The sequence below is a fragment of the Zootermopsis nevadensis genome, unplaced genomic scaffold, assembly GCF_977971745.1.
Source record: "Zootermopsis nevadensis isolate Lab colony 2312 unplaced genomic scaffold, Znev_1.0 Znev_ptg000021l, whole genome shotgun sequence".
Lineage (NCBI taxonomy): Eukaryota > Metazoa > Arthropoda > Insecta > Blattodea > Termopsidae > Zootermopsis > Zootermopsis nevadensis.
Window position 1 is genome coordinate 20594386 of NW_028259153.1, and position 22981 is coordinate 20617366.

General features: G+C 38.7%; 5 protein-coding genes across 10 annotated transcripts in view; 2 read left to right on the forward strand and 3 right to left on the reverse strand.

Annotated features, from left to right (window-relative positions):
* Positions 1-42: 42 nt before the first annotated feature.
* Positions 43-8359, reverse strand: LOC110833835 (putative RNA-binding protein 18). 3 transcript variants are annotated; one of them, XM_087352792.1, is made up of 7 exons: positions 8166-8359; positions 7960-8060; positions 7309-7519; positions 6946-7019; positions 6438-6643; positions 1855-5112; positions 43-1538 (listed from the first exon to the last, which is right to left on the reverse strand). In XM_087352792.1, the coding sequence occupies exons 1-5, from the start codon at positions 8178-8180 to the stop codon at positions 6448-6450; spliced, it is 597 nt and encodes a 198-aa protein (XP_087208918.1). In that variant the 5' UTR covers positions 8181-8359; the 3' UTR covers positions 43-1538; positions 1855-5112; positions 6438-6447. The 3 variants fall into 3 exon arrangements, with proteins under 3 accessions (XP_087208918.1, XP_087208916.1, XP_087208917.1); XM_087352790.1 differs by having other exon boundaries at positions 8276-8354; XM_087352791.1 differs by lacking the exons at positions 43-1538; positions 1855-5112 and having other exon boundaries at positions 6281-6643; positions 8276-8353.
* On the forward strand, positions 1083-6053 carry l(2)37Cd (general transcription factor IIIC subunit l(2)37Cd). The gene is made up of 8 exons (XM_022072328.2): positions 1083-1218; positions 1971-2241; positions 2493-2665; positions 3740-3940; positions 4076-4286; positions 4996-5216; positions 5565-5745; positions 5845-6053. The coding sequence occupies exons 1-8, from the start codon at positions 1090-1092 to the stop codon at positions 5943-5945; spliced, it is 1488 nt and encodes a 495-aa protein (XP_021928020.1). The 5' UTR covers positions 1083-1089; the 3' UTR covers positions 5946-6053.
* Positions 8360-8393: 34 nt separating the features above from the next.
* On the forward strand, positions 8394-9641 carry Polr1H (RNA polymerase I subunit RpI12). Of its 2 annotated transcripts, none has more exons than XM_022072332.2 (3): positions 8394-8655; positions 8987-9185; positions 9487-9641. In XM_022072332.2, the coding sequence occupies exons 1-3, from the start codon at positions 8535-8537 to the stop codon at positions 9509-9511; spliced, it is 345 nt and encodes a 114-aa protein (XP_021928024.1). In that variant the 5' UTR covers positions 8394-8534; the 3' UTR covers positions 9512-9641. The 2 variants fall into 2 exon arrangements, with proteins under 2 accessions (XP_021928024.1, XP_021928023.1); XM_022072331.2 differs by having other exon boundaries at positions 8398-8655; positions 8978-9185.
* A 918-nt stretch (positions 9642-10559) lies between these two features.
* Positions 10560-15843, reverse strand: TfIIB (transcription factor IIB). The gene is made up of 7 exons (XM_022072319.2): positions 15633-15843; positions 15359-15469; positions 15097-15283; positions 14203-14418; positions 13795-13927; positions 13183-13304; positions 10560-12577 (listed from the first exon to the last, which is right to left on the reverse strand). The coding sequence occupies exons 1-7, from the start codon at positions 15719-15721 to the stop codon at positions 12416-12418; spliced, it is 1020 nt and encodes a 339-aa protein (XP_021928011.1). The 5' UTR covers positions 15722-15843; the 3' UTR covers positions 10560-12415.
* A 130-nt stretch (positions 15844-15973) lies between these two features.
* The window catches only part of Miga (mitoguardin), a 39719-nt gene continuing 32711 nt past the window's right edge, over positions 15974-22981 (reverse strand). The window contains exons 4-10 of one of the 3 annotated variants that reach the window (XM_022072310.2): positions 20914-21098; positions 20582-20683; positions 18583-18713; positions 18031-18199; positions 17660-17893; positions 17192-17362; positions 15974-16711 (exon numbers count right to left, since the gene is read on the reverse strand). In XM_022072310.2, the coding sequence (XP_021928002.2) occupies positions 16550-16711; positions 17192-17362; positions 17660-17893; positions 18031-18199; positions 18583-18713; positions 20582-20683; positions 20914-21098 (1154 nt within the window). In that variant the 3' untranslated portion in view covers positions 15974-16549. Of the gene's footprint in view, positions 16712-17191; positions 17442-17655; positions 17894-18030; positions 18200-18582; positions 18714-20581; positions 20684-20913; positions 21099-22981 lie in introns of those variants that run through there. The other 2 variants (XM_022072311.2, XM_087352769.1) reach the window with 2 other exon arrangements.

Below are 22981 nucleotides of genomic sequence, written 5' to 3' on the forward strand. Positions count from 1 at the left end.
ACTTTCTTCAACCACAAGCACTGAGGACAGTGAAACAAGTGCTTAGCCACACCATCTTTTTATTTCTTTCATCTTCATAACACGCAGGCCCCACCCCATTCCACGCTGCAGTCATGCACATCAGAACAACAAAACATCGGAAGTGACAATGGTAGCCGAGTAAAGAAAGTGGTACAGCATATTCTGTCAAAACTTGGTAACCATGTTAACATTCCTATTGAGGTGCTTAAATGCTTTCTCCAAACAAGTGCCTTCATACAAGTCAGGTATATCAACAAGATAACAAAGATAAGAGATTTACAAAGAATTTCCAAATTAACTATGTGAAAAGTGTGAAGTTCTCACATTGGCTCACTCATGCAAACATATAAACACAGCAAAGTACAAAGATTCAACTGTACAGTCCAACCAAGCCAATCGCTAATGAAGCTCAACTTAGTCTTATTTTAACGGAACTGTGATATGAGTGATATCCTACAAATTATCTTTATCTCCATTTTTTCCAGTAACATACCAAAAATACTTCTTCACACCACGACACTGTATCCTTGGTTCAACTGTCCGGTGTACATTTCGAAATGTGCTACATTTCGTTTCTATGTCCAAAAGGATGGTGCTATAATAAACATTAATAATAATCCTAAAAAGAGCAAATGTATATAAAATTACATCACCTCGTTATCTTCCGGCAGTTTCTGTGCTATCGTACGTACATTGCTGCGTAGTCCAGACACAATTTTCATTGTAATAAAGACTGAAAATATATTATACCAACATCGATGGTGAATGTGTTGTCCCGCAAATATTTCGAAATGTACCTTCATTTCTTTTATTAGTTATCATTGTTTTCCAAAGATGGTGCTGTAATACAAATTAAGGAAAATGGCGTCCTGTAGTACAGCAGTTCTGTTAATATTTACTTACGTACCGGTACTTAATTAATGTAGTAAATTAAATTCCTTGCAAATTTTGGAATGTAATAAATATAGATAACGGATGTGTAAGTATATAGAGGCATTAAGAGTAATTGTTCCAATATAACCTCAAAACCCAATACTTCGTGGATTAAGTGAACACAGGGACGAGACCATGGACAGTGAAGAACATTGTAATATTCATAACTTTGACAAACAACTGATTCTAGTTGAATACCCAGGAGTTGTTGAAAATGAGGATAGAGCCATTAGAACTCTGGGAGGACTGCATAATATTTCAACGGTGAGTGAATCAGACCAATACTGCTTCTGTTGACATGTTACATAGACCTCTCTGGAAATAATAAGGTATATATTTCTATGATCCCTTTATGAGTTAATATTCATGGTCTCTCATCTGAATCTGCTTTTTGTATAGCATATGAATTCTCATGTGATTTGGTTCTCTTCTAGTAAATATGGTAACTTGTGCAAAAAATGAAACTTTTGCTTGCCTGGAAACACTCCAAGGTTCTTGTCAATTTCATCACAAAGTTACACATCCTTCATGATTGAAGACTGAATTCTCCATTAGTTTAGTGCAGGGGAAGCTCTTGAAAATCTCTGGAACAAAACGTTGCATCTTATTCTGTATTGTTTACACACATTCTATAGAAGGGACAAATTTTCTGGCTAGGATCATGTTCTTGGTTCAAAATAATCCATAAAACTTTTCAGCAACTTCTGTACCAGTTACAGAAGTGCACAAAAGTGAAGCATCTTTTATTTATACTGTTATGTTATATTGATGCTATGCTGCCAAGAAAATTTATTCCATTTACATCTACTGCAGAATTAAAATCAGTTCAAAAACTTCAAAATACAAGTGTCCAGAAGCAGAAATTTCTACCCCATCATTTCCTAAGTAACTACCACTTGCCTGTTTATTATGATTGAGTAGAAGAGAGCAGGGATACTCTATACATTCCTCTTGCCAGTATGAGTTCACTTCAAACTTGGTAATTTCAGTTGTTTTAATAAAAATCATTATTTCAGACATACTCTTTAAGAAACAGAAGATTAGAACTCCGTTTTCGGCCTGATGATGCTTTCAGCAAACCTGCATGTGGTGATCGACATAAGACATTATCACTCCTCCTGAAAGTGACAGTACATCGGAAGAAAAATAAAAATGGCCAGATTATAAGTGAATCTTCAGTAGATGACTCTGACAGCTCCTCTAGCACATATTCTGAGGGCTATTCAGGAAATACGACTTGCAGCATAGCTGTCTTGGGCAGAGTAGAAACTGCTTATCGATTTAGAAGTAAGTCAGCATTATTCTGAAAGTGATTGAAAGAAAAAGTTTTACTGTCAGAAACTATATTATTTAGAAGAATTTTAGATTGCTCTACCTTCCAGAACAGTAGACCCAAGCACTAAACCCAATAACTAAACTTAATACTGTGATTACATGAGACTGGAAGTATAGAAATAAGGAAAAGATTTACATTAGGAAACCTTAAATGTGTTTTCTTCTTGCTGTGATAAAATCAACACAATTATGAATACCTCTAGATCTGTGCGACTTCCAGTACCTTCCCATGAATCCTGAATTTGGTAACCATGGGCCCAATGTGTGCAAATACAGTAACCTGGTTCCAATTGGACTTCCTACTTCTTCGTGGCTGACTGGAGATGCACCGTATTTCCTGCCACCAGCTACTTTCTCACGTATGGATACAATGCAGGTACTTGTTCAGCAAGTAATTACTTTGAGGGTGAAACAAAGGATGCCAGTCTTCTGGGTTGAAATGCTGTGTGGACTTGCAGGTGAGTACCAACATTTCAAAGATGGAGACACTTCTCTGAAATTGTGTATCTACAACATATGCCAAGTCCACCTAGCATTACCCAAAACATGGAGCATTGTCCTTAAAAAAGCAAAAAAAATGCTCAGCTAGTCAAGAAATTCTCTGCCTTTTCAGGAACACAAAGCTTCATTATCATTTTCACAAGAGACTGCCACCAGCCCATATCCTGAGCCAGATGAATCCAGTCTACGCCCCCCTACATTTCCCTATCACGCTTCCATGTTTGCCAAAGTCTTCTGAGGTGTCTCTTCCCTTCAGGCTTTACAATCAATATTTTATATGCCCTGTCCATCTCACCTTCCTCAATTTGATCATCCTAATAATACCTGGCCCCACGCTGTAGCAGCGCGGTCTGAGGCATCATGCTTCGGACCGGTGATACAGAATGCGCGCTGGTTCGAGTCTCAGGGAAAGAAATTTCTCATGAGATTTTCGACCAGTGCCAAACCAGCATCCTGAGGAAATTGGGGAGCTACAATGGGTACCGTAATCCGGTCAGGAAAACTAGCAATGGCTGAGGGTTCGTCGTGCTGACCACACGTCACCCTATATCTGGTTGGATGATCGTTCACCTCTGCTTAGGCATGTGAACGTCAGGCCAGCAGTCAGCTAGTCGGCATTGGCTCTCAGAGGATGTTACGCCACAGATTATTATTAATAATAATACCTGGCAGTGTACAAATTATGGAAAATTATGAAAAGTACTATCAAAAATAACCTTCAAAATAAGTTGTGTATTAGTAAAATTATAATTTTTGTTCTTATGACATAAGAATAGCTTGTTTCCCCCCCACTTCAAGATATGGGCAGACACAATGCAAAACTTCAAAGCCTCCCTTTATACACGTCCCAATTTGCAATACTAAATTTCAATGTGTGACTATGAAGAATAGAGAATTCAGGAGCGATAAACATTCATAACTGTAATAATATTTTGTTTAATTTCATTAGCAATATCTGTACCGGAAGGAAACGGGAGTTGATAGCACTACACCTCCAAACATAATTGGCAGAACAAGACACCGCAGATCTGGTCACGCAATCTTTGTGACATTTGACATTCCAGATATTCCCAAGAAACCACGGACCATTGCAATGAAACTGTTACGTCTAAAATTTCTTCAGGGAGTACATCTTGAGACAGTCAAAAAGGTTATGCTTTGAACAGCATGTTTCTTGTTTTTAAATTTATTACAACAGAAAACATTTTTAAACATGCCACTAATGTTATAAAATAAATGAATAAATTAACAACTGTAAAACATAGCTGATTTCTAACATTTGCAGATCTTTGAAGAACGTCCTGTTTGGTCCAAAAATGCGCTTATGTATTTGACCAAATATTCCAGTGCCCAGCTAAAATATCTATTACCTGCAGTTGCATATTACTTTGTAACTGGTCCATGGAGAGTCATGTGGGTTCGCTTTGGATATGATCCACGACTAGATGCTACGTCTCTCAAGTATCAGACATTGGACTACAGACTTCGAACAGTTGGTATGGTGACAGAAAATCCAGTTTCAGAACAGAGGTCACAAATTTCGATACAATACAGCTCTTGTAAATGATGCATAGTGGGCATTTCGAACTTGCAATTTTTCAGGGTTATTTTGAGACACTCAATATACACGCGTGTAAGAACACCTTACTGGTATTCTGAGTCAACTCCACCACCACTGGTCAGAATTGTTTGAATTAAAGAATGGCCTTACCAACACATATGAAAATGGGCTACACGACAGAAGAGTAGTTTCAATATTAAATTTTTAAAATCTACATGTGCAAAAATATTTCTTTGGTAGCATCAGAATCCAAAGCAATTATATTACAGAAAAAACTATGAACTGATAATATTAAAAGTCCACCGACATATGTCACTAATATTAATAAAGGAACACTTACGTCTTCATAATTATTCTGTTCTCTGCTAAATGCGAACAGTACCTAATAAAAATATGTATGAAATAAAACGTTCTTTGTGATATTGACAACTTTAGTCAGAAGCATCAGTTTGGCCCACTGGAAGACTTTGAAAGCAAACAGGAAACTGACCAAATTAAATGGTTCCAAATTTGAATTTTTGTGGCATTTTCCAGTATGTATCCAAAATTCTCATATATGATAGATGACAAACAAGTGAAGCTATTGTACCTTCCAAATATACATAAGAAGTCAGTGTTTTAATTACCGTAAATTTGTCTTTCAGGTGGATTAAAGATGAAAGTGAAGGCCAAGAGAAGTTACTGCAACTATCTCCTGCCTTATAAATCGAGTCCATCGTGCCGTCCTAAGACGGCTGTTATCACAAAGGAAAACTTGCAGCCTGAGAAAATGGAAGAAAAACAAAGTGAAGATAACACAAATAATGAAAACATCTACGTATTCCATCCTGGAATGTTGCCTCCTTCCAGGCAGATGTTTTATCAGGTATCATATACACTAGAACATTCGTATATACACGAAGGCTTATCGGTACTATTTTATAGAACACAAATGCAAATAAATAAATGAGGGAATATCAAAAGTGAAAAATAAGGATAAGTTTTATATTTTGACACGTGTGTCAAAAACCAACTGTCCTTCCTTGTTCCTAGTACAAATAAGGAGTGTAATGGTGAAAGTGGAAACTACTACATTTACAACTATTATCATTTGTGATGGCTTGTAGCATGATAAATTACAATAAGAGTGGACTGAGAATGAAGACATGTAGGTAGGTAGGTATGGCAGGTACATGGAATACGATCAGTGCAAGTAAACCGGTTTTTGTTTCAGTATTGTGATATAGATGTGCCTGAAATTCAAGAGATGTTGGAAAAGTTACCAGCCCCAGCACCAGGTGCTAAATGCCATGACCGCTTGGGGTGGATGCCAAGTGGCATGGATGACAGATGCCGAGAAATCATCAACAAGCTTATCACAGAAGTTCTGAAGCGGGATAATGTGCTCATACCACGTACGTTTCATTGCACTGATCAAGAAAACTTCAAAAACTTGGGACATTTGTTTTTGTATATTTACATGTTGTTAATACATAATATATTTGTCTTTTTAGCCAGTGAAATTGACAAACAAAATAGAGATCAAGAAAAGGACAGTGACAAGGACTGTGATTATGAAGATGATGATGATGATGGTGGTGATGAGAGCACTTGATGATCCACTGATTTATATCAAAAGGGTGAAAGCTGGATGAGGCAAATAAGTATGAGATATGAAGACAATGAAGGACACAATAAATACATACTACATACAGTGAGACAATGTATTAATATTTAACCCTTTTCTCCTCCTGACATAGTAAAATTAAAAGGGCCCTCTTCCTTTCAGCGTCCTAAATAGGAACAAACGTTTTAAAATATTCCTTCATATTAAAAGCACATACATTCTGACCATGACAAGTCTTGCTGTAGGGGATTTTGTTATGGGCAGGGAAACCTTAAAATCCAGGAAATGGTAACCATAAATTCTTAATATTCAATACACAGCTGTTAAATGAATGCATTTAATAATTTTAAACATAAACACTATTATAAACATGTAATACAATGGTTTCTTTTAGTGTAAATATGTAAAAAAAAATTATGATAATTTTAGTTTTGAAAGCCAGAATTTAATGTATGAAATAAATTTAAATAAATGTCTTACAAATGAAGGATCATCTTCGAAGATTCGATGGCCTCTTGTATGGTCTAGAATCATACCTTCCTCTTGATCGGTACCTTGTTGCTGAAGCCTGGATGACAGGAGTAAACAAGCTTCCTGATGGAGCATTGTTCACTTCAAAGTCATTAACTGAACTGTGCTCCATCATCTTTAATTTTGCTTCAATAGCTTGGATTGTGGTCTGTCGGCTAAAAAACAAAATGTACAAATGCTACTGTGTAAGAACCTACACAACTTTGAGCTAAATATTAATTTCACTGAAACTGAGAATTGCATTTTATGGTATTCACAAGACAGCAAAATATATTCCTAACAACAGATGTTTTGCGACAACCATGTTTCCTCTACCTGCAGAAATGTGCATCCTTATGATTTTGAAGCAATAACTCAGTGATTACATGACGCAACACCCCAGAAGACAAGTCATCTTCAAACTTCTTGCCATGAAAAACTGAAATCTTACCCAGAAATCTGTGAAATGGATATTTACCTGACTTTCTTCTCAGTTTTTGCCCCAGCCAATGCAGGTATTATCAGCTCAGGTTTTGGCTTAACCAATTCTTCCTGAAAAGTAAAGAACAACAAATGGCAAACCATTCCCTCTATTATCAATGAATATATTCCTTACAATGACAGTTTAATTTTATTTATGCTGCAATTTTGCAAATGAACCTGAAGTGAAACCACTTGGAAAACAATGTGAAACATTTTCATATATTCAGGGATGTAATATGCACTGCAAGATGCACGATACAGCTTGCATGGTGTCACCAGCATGAATTCTATGATACACACAGGTAACATGTATTTTAACCTTAACTAATGCTTCAATTCAATATTAAATAACAAATACCTTGCTAACACTATTTGCCCATCTCACAACCATCCTCTTGTGTCCCATCACCATTCCATTAAGAACATCTTTTGCCTTCCTTGCATCAACTTTAGTTGAATAAGTTACGAAAGCATAGCCTCGTGGTTGCCCTGCTGAAGGTCCAGAGCGGTGAAAGAGCAGGTCGAATTTGTCAATGGTGCCATGCTTTTGCACAAGTTTTAGGAGGTGGTACCAGTAAAGAAAACGCAGAACAAATACAAAGATTAATTTTCTGTATTAGTCACAAATACTATAATACACAGGTTACTTCTCTATAGTATTTAAATACTGCACCAGAAATTTAGCACAATAAAGTAATAGTTAACGTTCCACAGAAGACTCTGTTACATTCAGACTTCGCAGGTAATTCATCAAATTAATAAAATACCTTGATCATTTGGACAGGTCTGGGTATTTGTTTACAGTTATAAGACCTAGCAAAATGTAACCTATCTCTAAATTTGTTTTAATTTGTAACTAATAAACCTAGAACAGAGATGTCACTTGGAGAAGAACTATCTTAGTAGAGCACGCAAAATGGGATGGAACAATGCGTTTTGTAGCAGCAACACTATAGTTCACCCTTTTCTGGGTTAACCACTGGCATCGACTACGAACCACTTTGGTACTTACTCGGAAACTCGAGGATCCAAATTTCCTATCCACAGCCGTCGATCCTCAATCATATTTTCTGGAATTGGTTCTGGTAGTGTAACTGGTTTTTTCAGTGGCTGTAAAATTGTGCAAAAGTAAATCATTAACAAAATTATCAAATGCTTAAATTACACTAGGAATAGTTGTGTACCCCCAAAATAGTGACGTTTAAAACAGGATACCTCAATGAAACTCATTTTAAAAGTGCAACTCAATCTTCAGATTTCTATCTTGGAGGTTCACCACCACAATAATAACCATTTTACACATTTAAGCAATTTCAAAACCAAACCATGTTTAAATGTAGCAATATTATAATCATAATATCGTTCCTTAGAATAAGAAACACTTTTTCAACCAGCCATGAAATGCAGACGTACCAACCTACGTTGACTACGAAATACTTGATATTCAGGGTGACCATCTTCATTACTTACAATTACAAATTCACACTTTTCATAACATTACATACTTAGAAACCGAATTTTGCACTATACAAACCTGTCATAACCGTAACTATAGTTGTTCCATTGCCACTTGTGATATCAAGTATGGCGAAGATGTTGAGTAGTGAACCGGGTTTTTGTCCGCAGTGTGGTACAATTTTGCCAAGATTAAGCTCCAAGGGCGATGTTAAATGTTATAATTGTAAACAGACGTTTGGTCCGGAAGGTAAAGAAATTAATATTATATGAATGTATGATTTAGGAACGTGTACCTAGTTTCGAGGGTCAGGTTTCGTTCCAGTCCAGCTGTAACCCAAGAATGCTATAATTTCAAATTACGTATTCTACCAAGAGTACTGAAGTACCCCAAATTGGACCATTAAAGTTATCCATAAACTAAAATCAAAATGACTGAATAAAATTAAATGTTATGTCCACTACATCAAAACTAACAGGTTTATAAAAACATGCCAAGAAATTTGCCATTGTACACATTCTCTGAAAAATTCAGGGCAACAACCTGTTAACAAAAATATTATTGTTCTTAGTGTTTTCAGGTTTGGAATACCATTATGTCATCCACTTTAATACTCCTGATGTGTATAGTGGTTTGGAAAAAAAAGCAGACGGTGAAGATGGGTGTGTAGTAGAAAGAAAGTGTCCGAATTGTAGGAATGACAAAATGTCATATGCTACTTTGCAACTACGATCTGCTGATGAAGGACAAACAGTCTTTTACACATGCACAAAATGCGGGTAAGTATATGCCTAGCTTCTATCCTATCATGGGCTGCCTTTTTTCAGTTTATTTTGATATGCAGCTAAGTCATTTCCAGTAAGAAACTTTTTGTATTATATTTCTCTTGGGAACATCAGAAAACAACAGAAATACCCTAAAACACTAGCATGTATGTTAAACAGGTGAGCAAGCACATCAAAGTGAGCCAATATTACAGCAGAGAAATTCTGGTGACAAAGGTTAGAGATTTATTCTAAGTAATTTTAGTCTTCAATCATTGTTAAGACAATGTTAATGGAAAATTCTACTTCATTGCAGGTTCAAGGAGACAGAGAATTCATGATCGTTACTGAAACATGCAAATATATCTGATTCAAGAGATGGAGACCTGGGTACCAAGTGTCAAATAGATAAATTTGTAATATTTTTTACGAGTTAAATATATGGCTTACTACATGCAATATTTTATTCAACTTCTGTATTTCTTAATTCATACACTAAAACCCCAGTTCACGTTGCTTTCCTGAAGTATCTGAATATGCAAAAATGATGTGTGGAAACTTACCTTACAGTGACTTCACAGGATCTCAGACTGGCCAAGTACTTTCCATTTGAATGTGAATCTCTTCCAGCAGTTTGCATGCAAAGACTAGTCACAGACATCTTTATGTTACTCTTCAGAAAACTATTCCCTCACAGATACACCTTGGCTTCATATGTGACATGCGTTTAGCCCACTGTTGCCCATTCTGGTGACATCAGTTACACTGTTAGCTGTAAAAAGTTACTGGATGAAAATTGAAAATAATTCACCAGCCAACACGAAAGTTCTGTTATTACGTTACTGCATTTATTTTTAAATTGACAAAATGAAGGTACCTTAAGAAAATGAGATCAGCTAGTATGGTATGTATGCAGTGCAGGAACCATGAGATACGTCTTGCTGGTATCAACAGTTTCACTACAATTACAACACAAGACAGGAAAACCTATGGCACACCCTGTATTCATTTTGATATCCCCATCTGTTCACAATTATGAACATCGATTTTAATTTGTATCACATTTTTATTTTTGTTTCTACGTACAACTTTTTACTCTAGTTATATAACTGATCACATTTACTCCCTTGGCATTGCCAAGTATCTGTTTCATTCTGAGACATATTCAAACCACTGGTGCAATCTCTTTGGTATTTCCACAGAAATATGACTATATTTTTATATATGTATATCCACTCTTCATTGTATGAGAGTACATTTATTATTCCTGTACTGTATGAGAGACAGAGAGATGGCACTTACTTGAAGAACCCGTCACCTTCGGTTTTCTCCTGAAGGAAGAGGCTTATCATTAAACAGTTGGCCCGGAACAAAGTAAAAGGCGTGTACTGTAGTATTTAAAGGCTTTAATTCGACACCGTGACAAGCAGGGGAAAAAAGAAAAAGAAGTAATGTAATGAAATAATTCTTATATAAGATAAATACTTGTGATATTCTAAAACGTTTTTACCAGCACAAAATTATCTACTCCACGACGCACTTCTTCTACAACCGATTCACATCTCAGCTATTTCCGCAATAATGACGGCGGATTGTTGGCGGCAGTAATGTATAATCATTAGGTAACATAACAATGCACGTAAGCTGACCACAGTTGTCGGTCCATATTTACACATTGTTGATATGGATCTTACACGTTTTCGTTTCACTTTTTTGCCGAATGACCCTTCCATATAGACGTATTTACGTCAAAAATCTTCAGACTTGGAGAAACACCATACTATGTTCACTATCCATTATAATCGTGTCACAACCACATCTGGAATGAAGGGTTGTTACCTCTTTCATGTAGAGATATATATGCCCTGGCATTTCTAGTCATGTGTTAAGGTGCCAAAGGTACATATATGTGCTTTATTATTATTTATTTTTATTTCCATCTGACAAATTAAAAAGCCCATGCTAATTCATAAATTAATAAATTTTGAATTCGAAAAACATGTAACAGATACAAAGACTGGGAAAACGTGAACATTTGCATGAACCATTAATAAACTCAACAGGTCAGCATCAACTGAGATACAAAGCCACACATAAATGATGTACTGTTACATGTGAACATGCATTTAACAAAATAAATAACTTCCAAATCAATACAATAAAAGGCAACCATTTATCAGAGTTAACAACACACTGTGTCAAATTATGATTTAGTCCATTAGAAAAAATCTTTCTACACCCACGAGTTAGTTGCCTTCTAACTTTCTACTGCAGGAATGTCTTCCAGTGGAAATTAAATTAAACTGCTCAAAACATGTAGAGGCATTGAAGAAGAATGCTAATAACTCCCTCCTTTAATACAGTGCAACAAAAAGACAATGGTACTGGTCATCTGTGGTAAGAACACCAGCTGTTTAACATACTCTATGCACCGTTATGCTAGTTCAATGTGTCCACAAAGTCCCTTCGGGGTTTTGAAAAATTGTGGCGCGCAAACAAATTGAGCTAGCCACATGCGGTTTGCGGCAGATTACAATGAAAATCTGGATGATGGTACTCCACCTCATTGGGGGTCTGCAGGTACGCGCGTACCTAGACAGGACGTTTCCAGGAAAATGGATCGGCAGAGATGGTCCAATGCCTTGGCCTTCACGTTCACCAGACATACCACTGGATTTTTTCCTGTGGGGTTATGTCAAGAGCAATGTGTTCCGAACACCAGTTAACAGACTTGACCTGAACACCCATATCAGGAATGCGATCTCGGCTATTCCAGCGGACATGCTCCACAGAACACGGCAAGAGCTCGAATATCGTCTGGACGTTCTCCATGCTACCAAGGGAGCCCACATCGAGGTCTGAGGTCAGTAAAAAACGTCCAGAGTTTCACTGTAATCTGCCGCAAACCGCATGTGACTAGCTCAATTTGTTTGCGCGCCACAATTTTTCAAAACCCCAAAGGAACTTTGTGGTCACACTGTGTATATATAAAGGTCCACATAGGTCAGTAAATTCACTCTGCACGTCAGATCCCGTATAATTAAGAATATCCTATATTACGTCTCGCTCAGGTATTACAGCCAGAAGAGCAGTGTCTGACCATTTCTATGAAATTACATCCACACAAAAAATTAACAATACACCTTTCTCTTACATTACACTTTTGCATCCTAACAAAAACCAGCCAATGTAATTGCCCTTCCTTGCAATCACATCTCAAGTGCACGAACTTGCATCTCTTTGCTTTACATCTGCGGCAGTTGATCAATAGGAGTTGCAAATTTGAAGTCTTCTGGAAAAAGCTTTGCAGCATGAGGATACATCAGCTTATAGGATTGGCGAATTGTCACGTCAGCCACGCCAGCGATATCGCCGATTTCCTTCTGGCTGCGTTTGTCTTCAGAAGCCTGCAATTCAAAAGCGTGGGAGCAAGTTATCATCTTAACAGAAGGTACAACAACCACATAAACTTTGTAAAAGCAAAGCAACGTTAATCGTCGTCTCCCCTTTGACACACATGATACACGACAGGTTTCATATTTCTTCGGGTATAACAACTGAGGACGATCACTTTACACAGCAGATGTTTACTCTAAAAATGACTTTACCAAAACTTCCACATGTATTACAAATCCATTAAATAGTGGTAGTATTTCACCACGGCTGCCACGTGTAGCACAGGCCAATTTGTTTTCCATTCTAGTCTCAACACATCCTTTTTCTATGTGAAATAAAAACTTTGGTATTTGTTATCCAGACACTACACAACATACAAAGAAAAATTGCCCATGGTGATGACAGATCACAAATTATTTAATGGCATCTTTTTTTTATCTAAATTCACAGTAAACTTTCAACAGAGACAAAAAATTTCCAACAAACACAATATGGTGTTTCACTGTTTCAACAAGTGTTATGAACGAATGATGAAGAAGAACATGATTTTTCAGATGGAATACTGGGGTAGCAATTTGACCACATGAAGATGGCACTCGGGGTGCCAAATGCAAACCTGTGAAGCCATGTAGATTGCAGCTGCAGCAACTGAAATGGGCGAACGTCCAGGCACAATGTCAAGTTCCACTGCTTTTCGGGCAATATGCGTAGCTGCACGCTGAACCATGTTGGGAAGTCCTGCATGAAAGTAAAACACAGATGCAAGAACCTGCTAACTGTAATAAATAAAAATTACCAGTAAGCACTTACAGTGTGGCCTATATCTCTAAGTTTCAAAGGATTACCTACAAAAGTTCGTACTGTGCGAAACAGAACGACGTAATCTTAAAATACACAAATTTCTTTTACAAACGGGATGCTTTATTGATTGTTGGATTATTTAACAATGCTTCCTCAATTACATAGCATGAATGGTAAGAATGTGCAAGATTAATTGAAGAGCATGTGAAGAAAACAGCCTCAGGTAAAAAATACCTTACAGATCATTCAAAAAAATGTACGGGGCTTGTAAGGTGTTACAGAAAATTGTCAAATTTATTTGACAGAATTAATAAGATACATGTAAACTGAACTGAATGACCAAAATGCACGAGTAAGGAACTGTGGAGGGCTCACAGTTATGTTGCCTTAATTTTAATTAAATTAAGAACATGAGCTGGGTCATTACCAAGGTTAGAACAGAAACGTGACATAAAGTCTCCTGTTGTGATAAGGTCCACACTGGTTTCAAGAGCTTTCAGTATCAACTTGAAACAGCGTCCAATTTCCTTCTTGCTGATTTTACTGACAGCACAAATTTCCTGTTAAACACAACAGTAGGAACAATTTATCTGTCAGCATACACAAGGCGCAGCAAATATAATTTGTAGCACGAGGAATAAGACCAAACAAAATGTGTTACAACATTCTGGCAAATACAGGTTTATGGTTATCATGCCAGGTGTCAGCATTTCAACCAATAAAAATCATGCAACTGGGGGACACCCACCATTTGTATATTTTAATAATGTTACATAATTTTCCAACTGCAGTACGGACAGTGTCTTGGATAAGAATATATAAATCAAGGAATTACCTTAAAAGTACGTGGAACACCTTCCTGGCGGCACGCGATGTAAAGGCAGGCCGACGCGATGGCATCATTGGCTCGGCCCTTCAGATTCTTCCCATCGTGTACTTGCTTAAAAAGGTTGTTAGCACGATCCACGATGGTCTTTGGCAAATTTATGCGATCAGCCATGCTGGTAATTTCTCGGAATGCATTGATTAACGCTCTATCTGAACTACTCATCTAGAAAAGGAGACATTATGAGAACGAAGTGAGATTTCAGGTTCTCATGGCAGTGATTGTGAAGATGACTTTTCCACGAAATTGATCTGCGTACTCTCTCAGAAAACAACCGATGTTCCTGAGGTACTTACTGTCTCTATCATCATTGCCTTGACAAACCAGAACCCATTTTATGGAACTGTCAAATCATACCTTTACAGTCAGGAACAAATGACTGATGTCCAATAACCTTATTTTTAAACTCTGAGAAAACAAACTTCATAAAATTTGAAACTAATAATCAGCCAACAACTAGTATGAAAATGAATAATATAAACAAAAAATAAAACAAAAGTTGATAGTGAAACCAGGGTTCTGGAGAATCTGACGTAAATATCATTCTTGTCGGTCCATATTTACACATTGTTGATATGGATCTTACACGTTTTCCTTTGAATTTTTTGCCGAATGACCCTTCCGTATAGACGTATTTACGTCAAAACATGTTCCTTGGTTTACAAATTCATAATCACCCAGTGGAACAATCATGTAGAACTCATTTGCTAAAATTAGTCACGTTTCACATTACAAATATTTTATATATATTAAGCAGCTACTATCGATAGTGTATTTTCCACTCAAACACTGCACATGACCAGCACCACACCAATGATACATGGTAGAGTGGTTATTACTTACAGTTCTTCGGTTTTGATATTTTGAGACACCAAAACCATCAAAGGAGGCATCTCCACGTCCAGGTCCAATCATTGTTGAAAGATCAGAACCATTAAGCAATGGATTTTCTGGTCCACCAACTCGAGATGGGTCGGCACCTGCCTTTTCATTGCTGAATGTTCGCCACTCTGAACCCACGTCAATTACTCTGAAAACAGTTCCACAATGTTATTGTCTATAGCCTGAAATAGTGCTGCAGTTTGATAGGATAAATTTTACTAACCTATCACCAACTACAAGACCACATTCTGAGCATATCTGATCACCAGCACGATAATCTTCAATCAAAGGTGCATCTGGATGAGCACTGCAGCATATTGTATTGGTGTCAAACCTAAAACAAGCGCACAAATTGAAACATATATCCAGAAAAAAGGAGACCTAGACGCCAATCATATATGAATAACTAACTTTAAAAAACAACATTTTATAAGTCAAGATATTATATGGGTAAAAACAATGTTCGCAAATTATATATTTATGACAATAACACCAACCTTGATGAACTCGCCATACTCCAACACACAGATAACACCAACAGCAGCAACAAGGTTATGCATTTGATGTAGAACAGACAATTGAGCATCGTGAAATACCAACATACGAAAAACTCCCAAGTTAGCCAACATAATCCATGGTGATTCAATATTCGTAAGGGTCAATCCACATCTCCATTCAGTTGCAAATTTGTTCGTGGAATCACTCAAAATGCATTTTCATGAATAAGCACTAATTCCCCCCCCCCCCCCCCGCCCTAAATGTAATTATTCACAACACAAATAAAGTGAGGATATTACGGATTACAAATTATGACGAGAGGAAGCCAGTGAATTTAAACTTATGTTCCAAACAATTTTACCCTGTTAGAATAATGAATACATCACACTTTGCCATTATTTTTCCACACTCTTGGACATTATTTCACATGTGAACTGAACCTCACAAAAACACGTATGTATACAATGAGCTGCAGTTCTATAAAATGTGACATATTCTGTTCACAGAGTATGTTGCATTCACTTTATTGTATCATTCAGCTTTAATGCAACGGAATGATAAATTGTTTCTTCATCCATTTACAAAAAGTGTATCCAGTAGTCTTGTTCACACTATAACATTTTCATTTCAACAATGTGATGATAAAACCACACAGAAGTTGCACACATCCCAACAATTCTATAACCTCCACCAACAAAAATTAAATTTCACTTTCACTTCCTGAAAAGAATGATAAAGAAAATAATAACAACTCTTAACTGCAACTATCGGTAAAAGGTCTTCTTTTGTTAAGTGTTTAGAGTACCTTTAAAATAGTTCTAAAAATGATTTTGTATTGTGCTTGCTAAGTAATAAATGACATTTTCAGTCAAGCATTTATAATATCTACATGATACTAGTGCATCCATAACAACATTCAAACATGCACGTTAACATTACTCGGAATTGACACTTTTTGACTCACTGCTTCTGCTCTTAACTTAAGATGGTTTAGTAAGTCCTGTGCAAGTTCTTCCACACTAGTAAAATGACACTTCTGGCTACTGAAGATATCACACAGGAACGCCATTACTTGATCCTGCGAAGTAAAAGTATGTCATAGGTAAGAGTACGGTCTTACATCATAGGAATTAACACACTGTGCTCAAACATCAGCCCCAGCTCACAGACAGAGTGGAAGGTCAAAACAGTGAAAGACATCACACTTTCAACTGTTGCCCGCTTAAGACTGCCTCTGAAAGTAAAATAACTTTCACAACCCTCCAACGCCTGGGATAAAAATGAAAACTTCTATCGTGAGAAACATTTGAATATGGTGGAAAATCTTTCTAAGAGTTTGTATTTCTGTTGCTTCTTACCTGCCAACACACACACACACACGTAAACATACAGAGTTCCAGACCTGTAAGAGTTTCTAACTATTCTCTGTAAACAGCATTTAATGTTATGTGTAACAACAAAATGTTGCGAGACAACAATAACTAAAAGGTGTAACAAAAATGTAAACATATTTCATCCATCTTGAACCTATCTGTACCTTCCAGAGCTCCATACATACTTTAAAGAACTGGCAGACATCCTTCAGTTTCTCATCATCACCAAGGAAGCCCCACGCCATCAAAGGCAATATCTCTTCTGAGATGTCATAAAAATGTGACATGAAGCCATTTGGAAACTTCAGCATCCGTCGCTTAGCTTTCAGCAACGACCACACTGCTGTTGACAGGGCCTGGAATTAATGTAGTCATGAGCACGTGTACGCGCAAGTTTTGGTGGGGAAGCCTCTTTGAAAGTGGCCATAGGAAAGACTGAAATGGAGAAGAGAAGATAACACTAAACTGAGAAATCCTGAGGAATGTAGACAAATATTTATAAATGGGAAGCGACTACTCTCCGATTTTCTTGAAGTACCGTCTGCACAAAAAACCCACGAACACTACCCAGCCTCTTTCTCAAAACCTGCTGCATGCAAAATAAACAGTATCTGCATTTAATGTAGACAAATTCTCAGAGTTAACATACACACCGATTCCTTGAACCCACTGGACAGCCAGCGATTCTGCACGACAGCCATTACAGAGGAAGGAGGAGATTCAATGTCTTCAAATGCATCCATCAGAATATAATCCAGAACTATATCATAGAACGTCATTGCCTTGACTCCCTTCAAGCTGAGCTCCTGCTCTATGCTGATCCAGTTGCTGTGATCCTGCAGGAACTCCAGCATATCCTCAAAGGCTATCAGGAAGTCCTTAGGGTCCTAAAACTCAGTATAATTCGGTTCACATCTCTGTGACATGAGAGTAATAAAATCTGTTTGGACTCTCAGTATAAAATATTATCTGAATACATTTATCCAGATATGAGTTTCAGCATTAAATTTTACACAGTCCATACCTTCTCGGCACAAATGATGAGGTCGGCCAACATCTGTCGTCCGGTGTCCGCAAACCACAGCCACGTAGCACCGTCTTTAAAGATGTACTGGAATGCAAGGCGGATACAGTGCAGTTTGCCGAGATACTCCATGTCAGAGCGGCACCGCACCATCTGAGTACGCAGACACCTGTCGTGCAAGAGCGAGAAACTGAATGCAGGTACTGAAGTTTTAAAACTTCATAATTAGTCAATATTAAACCCAAAATTGAAACAAAGTACAAGTATTATTCACTGCCTTTCTTATGCATTGTTTTCACTCGGCACACCCCAAAGCTAGTTAATGCTCATAGAAGATATTTTGTGTTGTGCATCAAGTTGACTTTAGTTTCGTACAATTTTGCGTGAAACTCAAATCAACTTTTATTATAAAATGTTTTTAATAAAATATAACAAAATTTACTGTGCAGTCTGAATGCACGTCTCTCTGCCTTGCATGAACGCTGAGGTCAGGGAATCATTTGTAAATTATGCTGGAATGCTTATTCATGCAAAATGGTTACTGGAGCCCACCTGTAGGGAATGCCACTTCCATCCAGTTTAATCATTGCCAACTGATAGAGACGTAGACAGTCAGGTTCAGCGAACATACCAAGATATGCCTCAAATTCCTTAACATCCTCAAATTCCTTAACATCCGCCACCTAAAAACAGCCACAAATAAACTTTAGTTAACAAATCATACCACCCACTTACGAACTCGACCCGTACATTCAGAGCAGAAAACTTTTTCGTGAAAGGTGACAGAGGATGACAATTTTAATGCCGTGGATATTGAAGAAGGTTACATTACAAGTAGAGAAAAGAATAAATGTTGGCTGTGGCATCTCCGCCATGCCAGACGGAATGTTTCCCCCTACACGACTCAGTTCGTGTAACCTCATTCGTTCAAACATATTGCACTGAAACTGGAACAGTGTTCCTCCACAGTCAACCCACAGGCTGTCTTTTGCTCCACTCATCTTGGTCACCATCGACGCCATTAACTTTTGAGACTTGACGATGAATGTCCATCATTCACTGCTGTATCAATTCTTAATTTAAAGCACACTCTTCACAGATTTATCTGCTGTTATGGAACCTGACAGTTCATTACAGCATCAGAGAAGCTTGCATCACATCTTCACACTCAATTTATTTATTATTAGCTTACCATCAGTGCAGAAAGCTCCAAAGTGGTTTCTCCTCAGCATCATTTCTCAACCACATTTTAATACACCATCACCTGTTTCTTATGGTTCTTTGGCTGCTAGGATGTTACGACATGGTCACACTGCACCAGCAAAAAACATTCTTTCCTTGTTATGACGCACATTTTCATACAAAGTGGCAACTATATGTACCACGTACTTTAACATTCAGTAACGCTAGATTTTACACAAAGAGCGTGTTTATGGCATTCATATGAATCTGAGAATATAATAATCAATTACCTCCCTACAAAGCATTAACAAGTTGATATTGTAGAGAGGTTGGGGGGTCAAATACAGGATGAGGGAGGATAAGAAACAAAATACCCCGAAGATGGAGGCAGTATGTTCCTCCGAAACACTTGAACCAAACATTTCAACAAATAGCAACATCTCAAACGACAATTACTTATAGCTGCTATCTATTAAGGAGAAGGCGAAAAATCGGGGTGTTGTTGGGATCGCGTCTTTTTTGTCTCTCGGGGACGAGCAGGTCACGTGAGACAACTTCAAATGCCTAACGCTTGCCTACACAGGCCTAGTATCTGCTGTAGACTCAATCTAGCGTAGCCTATATACCACTTAGCACGGGATCAGATATTACTGACAGTCAACAAACATTTATACCTGTTGGCGTCCTTCTCAAGGACAGGCTATGTCATTTCCGGTTGTTGCGAAAACAGCACAGTTTGAGACACAGAGCCTTGACTGAGTTTTTTTTGTTAAAATGTCTGTCATCCTGCTTAAAAGCTCTTTAATTTCTTACTTTAAAAAACTGTGTGTACTTGAACTGTTCTTCAAGCAATAACCTACAACAGTAAAACACTGCTAGTTAGTTCTGTACTGAACCCGTGTGCATTTGGTTTTGTGATCGAGTAATGGTCAAGCCTAATCGACCTATCGATGTTTAAAGTCATTGGATAATTTCGATAATTTCAAGTCGAGCAGGTGTTTTTCGCCCTCCGAGAGGTGTAATGAGGCTGAACGGACAGATCAGGCGCACTAGCGCCTCAAGGGTCAATATCAAATGTCAGACTGTGCGTGTAGGGTCATTGGTTTGCCGCTATTCTCGTTCTTCGGGGCGGAAGACAAAATTTCACACCCACACAAAACGAGAAGTAAAATTATAGCTTTGCAGATGTCTGTCTTCTGGGTTGTTGCGGCGTGTAGCCTGGAAGAAGTTTACCGACGTTTCAGAGGTCCCTGCTTCCTCCATCATCAGTATTTTGTACTTTTTTAATCTCTACGTTTTTAGGCACGAAACGGGAAATACAAACCGAATTTAATCTGAACCTTCTCCCGAATGTTTTTACGGTACTCACCTCGTCATGTGCCGAGACGAAGGACTCCGGAGAAGACGTGGGGGCTGTGCTGGGGTCTCCATGGAGACGCGTCGAGCTGTCGGTGCGAAACAACACAGATCGCTGCAACGAGACGGAAGTTCACGTGCAGGTAGCATCACAAGGTCATAGACACGTGTTCTCTTTCCAGACACAAAACGTAAATTAGCTGCTGGTGTTTCAGAGCTTATGAATCCCTCTGGACAGAATCATGGGTAGAAACTAAAAGCCATCGTAACGCACAAAAGGACAGATTCAAGTGCATTAGCAGGGAGGATGATAATCACAGTCCGGGGGACAGTCGTCCGGCTCACCTGATCCAAGAACAGCAGCTCGCATTGGTCCTGCAGTCTGTACGCAGAGTCTACGAGGCCCTGCAGGTCCTTACAGAACCCTGCTTCTTCGCTGCTCGTGACGGCAAGCGGCCCACCTCCACCGGAGGTGTACGCGGCGAGGGCGTCGTCCCAGTAATTGATAGCCGTCTCCAGCGCCTCCATCCCTGAAAGCACAATCATTATCAAGATGGCCGACGTTCGGTCATTCTGACCAATTTCTTCATTGCAAAGAAGAAATTCCCGGGCAAGAAATGTTAATTTTATGGGGAGAAAAAAACGACAGGGAAGCTGGAACTCGGCAAAGGACCCAGTGACGCGCCATCTTTTGGAACCTCCTCAAAACGAGCGTGTCTCAAGAGCTGATGGTCGCTCAAGAAATTCACACTCGACGCCTCTTTGTGGTGCTCACAACAGCCAGCCTCTGGACCTCACACTAAGCCACATGAATCCAATCTACAACCTGGTTGAGATTCATTTTAATATTATCCTTCCATACACGCCTACGCATGACCAGAACTGTGTTTTAATTTCTCATCGACATGATCAACCCGTCTCCGCCTCGTTCATGTTCTTACCCCATCCACGAGGCAACAGAAATTCACACAAACGGACAGGAAACTGTTTTTACACCAACAAGGAATGAGACGTCTTCAAATGCAGTCAGCACACGAAGGTCCTGTCTGCTTTGTGTTCTGCCGCGGCAGATAGCAGTGGGCTATTATTTCCACGTCGTGTGGAAAAACTTGCGTTCGACCGTCGACTGCAGTGGGCTGCAAGACCTCTCTCTCTCTCTCTCTCTCTCTCTCATCGTGATGATGACTTAATGACAGCGAATTATATCCTTCGCTGGAATCGAGGCCAAGGTCGACGCAGTCCTAGAGTCGCCTGCCCAAATCGTCCCGGCGGGGGTGGAGAATGTATGACGTCACACACAGAGACCTCGTTAGTGCCTTCAGGCTCGGCACCGATTCCACGTGTGACGTCATACTTTCGCAACTGTGCAACATTCTTGGTGGCATCTCTCTTCATCATGACTGTACAACTGACCTTTCGTGGTCAAATTATCACCGCCTCAGCGGCGGTGATAATCATAATCATGGCTAGTGGTTTATAATTTGACGCATAAATGAGACGACCGAGGTGGCACCAGAGAACAGGAAATGAGCAGAAGGTGATGATGACTGTGCGGTTAGGAAGCGTCTGGAGACGGAGACATCACGCAGGAGGCCGCTTGTGAGGTGTTGGCTGCACCGGTCCACTTACAGCGAATGTGGCAATCGGCTAACAAAAACCAAAGCTGCAGGAAGAGACTGGGCGACACGAGTGGCCTGTCCACACAGCGGGAACTCCGGAATCACGGAACATAGCGGCGGGACGTTGCGAAACACGCAGAAGAAGTCAACGCAATCGAATTAGACGTGGGTCGCGCTAGAGCAGGAGTTCTCAACCTTTTTCCGCTGGCGTACCACTAATTCTAATTTAACACATTAAATGCGTTCAGGGAAAACTTATTTATGTATCACTGTATTTTATATATTGCTTGTTTTACCTTTTATGTCTTCATTGTGTTCGTGAGCTCGTCTCTGTGCTGTATCTGTAATTGGCCATCAGGCTGTTGATACAGCACACAAATAATAAAGAATTGAATTGAATTATCTTTCGATTTTCTTACGTAGTTCGCGTAGTACCAGTGGTACACGTGCCATAGGTTGAGAATATTGTGTGACTCATGCACACATCGACAAGATGGTCCATTTCGATACGTGAAGTCAGTGCTCACAGAACACTCCAACCGCTCACCTAAACAAGAGCCGTGCTTAATTTTAAAGACCTTCTATCGAAGCCGGGAACCAGGTCTACATACATCAACGGAGCGAAATTTATAAAATGAAATGGATTCCAGCAACCGCAAGGCGCTAAAATATTCCACATAAATTTGCGAACGAATCCTGCTTGTCCATAATCCGCCCAGAAAAATCCGTCGAGGTAATCAAAACCACGTCACAGCACTCGAGATTAACACAGAGGGTTTCGAAATTTCTGTTGT